Genomic DNA, 2,839 nt, shown 5'->3' on the forward strand with positions numbered 1-2,839 from the left:
TTCTGCTGGATGGTTAAGACCAAGGTAAAGCAGGACCTATGCAACAAGAGTTGTAGCTTTTGGGTCTGATAAGGTCAGTGAAATCCCCTCAGGAGAAATCTTGAAGGCATAAGGATAGTTAGAGAGTTCATGAACAAAAACAAACTACACAGGAAATACTTCATGGAATCAAGAACTGAGATCTCATCTTATTGAGAACTTTTTGCATGCCAAAGGAAATCACCAACAGAGCAAAAAGAAAACCCACAAATTGGGAAAATACCTTAGCCAACTATCTGTCAGACAAAGGACTTCTATCTAAAACATGCAAAGAGTTAAAAAATATCAGGCCCCCAAAATCCAAATACCCAATCAAAAAATGGGTATCTCAGACAAATACACACTTCTCAGATGAGGAAATACAAATAGAAAATAAATATATGAAAATGCTCGACATCATTGGTCATTTGAAAAATGCAAATTAAAACAACAGTGAGATTCCATCTCACCCCAAAAAGAATGGCTATCATCAAGAAGTCAGCCAAAGACAAATGCTGTAGAGTCGGTTGGGGACAAGGAACACTTCTCCACTGTTGGCGGGAGTGCAGACTAGTAGAGCCACCATAGAAATCAGTGTGGCGTTTCATTGAAAACTAGAATTAGAGGTCCCATTCAACCCAGCTCTTCCCCTCCTAGGTACTTTTCCAGAAGAACTGAAAACATACCACAGTGATATATGTGCACCTGTGTTTATAGCATCACAAATTGTTGTAGCTAAATCTTGGAAACAACCGAAATGTCCGCCAACTGAGGAATGAAGAAAAAATGTTGTGGTATTTGTATACAATGGAGTACTACTCAGCTATAAAGAAAGATAAACTTGAGGCTTTTATAGGTAAATGGATGCAGCTGGAGACTATACTCATAAGTGAAATAAATCAGATCCACACGTGTGAACACCGTACTGCTTTCCTAGGGTAAAAACCTGAAAGTGTAAATAAAATCAGAAAGATGCAATAGATACTGTGAAAGGAAAAGAAACTGTTCAGTTGGAAGGAATAACTGGAATTAGGGAAAGGAGAAAAGAAAGAAAGAAGGAAAGGGGGGAAAATATGTATGTATGCCATGGAGGTAGATCAACAGTCTAAGTGCCTACCTAGGCAAGAACAAGGACCCAAACTCAATCCCTGGTATGGATGCTGTGTTGCCCCACTCCACACACATCCAGACAGTGAGATCCTATACCAAATACATAAAAATTTTTTAAAAGATATATATAGATATAGATATAGATATAGATATAGATATAGATATAGATACACACACACATACACACAGTATAGCTTGGATAATTGTACTGCTGATTTTTGCTGGTGTATTGAAAGGAACAGTTAAGACTTAAATCTTTTTTCTTCTTTTTATTCATTTAGACCAATTTTTTAACCAATTTTGCATGCTTATATCTGGTAATCTGCACAACTAATGTGAAGACAACAATACGCAATATAACAACCATTGTTGAATTTCTATCACTTTGTCTAGTGAAATTCTGTATTGTTTCTAATGGTCTTTGTTTACTACTTCTTATTCTCTTGAAAAAATGAAAACAAACATCCAAAAAAATTAACAGTGTTTATTTTACTACATTAACACATTTTTTATGATGATACAAAACTATTGGGCCCAACGGATTAAAAATTAAGTAATTTGTATACTATTAAGCAGGCCCAGGTAACTTTTATTGGATGAAATTGAATATGATCATGTTTCAAAACTTTTTTAAATTTTGCCCTCTAACCTTTCAGAAAATCTAACTAGTGTGTTTAACTTTTCAGTTTATCTCTATTAGAAGAATTTGACTGTAGCTGTAATGAGCTGGAGTCTCTGCCTGCCACTGTTGGCTACCTTCACAGCCTGCGCACCTTAGCAGTTGATGAGAATTTCCTTCCAGAACTGCCCAGAGAAGTGAGGAGTGAACTTGTCTTTGCTCAATTCAGTCTCAAGGAAACTGTTCTGAAATGAAATCTTAGCAGATGTTGTCTCTCTATCTATATCTACACATGTGGAGGGGTGTTGGGGGTGCTGCACATGGGTGGGTTAATTATTCTATTTTAAAAGATGTGAGAAATTCTAATATTAAATCTTGAAAATTGCACACAAAGAATAACAAAATATTAAAAGTTAATCATTGTTAAGGAACAACATCTTACATTGTTGAATGTCCATGTCTTACTTTTTAACACAATTATAAATAATATTTTGAGATGATTACATTCCCATTTCTGAAGTAAAAAGGAGTTTTTGCTGCAAACATGTTCGTAAGATATCATGTTACACTACAGCAATACTATTTTAACTTCTACATCCACCCAGAGATTCTGTTAATTTTTATCTCTAAATTGGATTTCACTTACTGTTGTTAAGAATAAAAAGCATAAAATATATTTTCAATTTAATACTTTCTGCTAACCACTTCTATAATGATGGAATAATAATCAATATATCATTATTTTAGAGCCAAAAGTTATGAATAAAAGTGACAAATACCATTGTGACATGAAGGCAAACAAACTGCACTAAAGAACTGTCAACACATCATTTTATGAATGTGTGTACTCAAATATTATAAACAGATAAATACTCATAGAAAAACTATGATTCATGAAAATAATTGTGTCAACAAGCATTTTAATAATAAAATTCATAAGCAAATGCTTCCTTCTTAATATATAAAGGAAAATTACTTACTGTCTAAAAGTTTACACAGGGCTGGCGAAATGGCTCAGTGGTCTAAAGCACCTACTTAGAACAAGCTTAGCAAAGCACAGGGGCCAGGGTTCAATCCCCCAGCACCACATGC

The 2,839-nt window shown here is 34.6% G+C and overlaps 1 protein-coding gene across 1 annotated transcript in view; it reads left to right on the forward strand.

Annotated features, from left to right (window-relative positions):
- The window catches only part of Lrrc7 (leucine rich repeat containing 7), a 369,797-nt gene that overhangs the window by 227,928 nt on the left and 139,030 nt on the right, over positions 1 to 2,839 (forward strand). Inside the window, 1 exon segment of the mRNA XM_023718276.1 lies at positions 1,815 to 1,989. Within this exon segment, the coding sequence (XP_023574044.1) occupies positions 1,815 to 1,989 (175 nt within the window).

Source organism: Octodon degus, unplaced genomic scaffold (genome assembly GCF_000260255.1).
Source record: "Octodon degus isolate 3935 unplaced genomic scaffold, OctDeg1.0 scaffold00057, whole genome shotgun sequence".
Lineage (NCBI taxonomy): Eukaryota > Metazoa > Chordata > Mammalia > Rodentia > Octodontidae > Octodon > Octodon degus.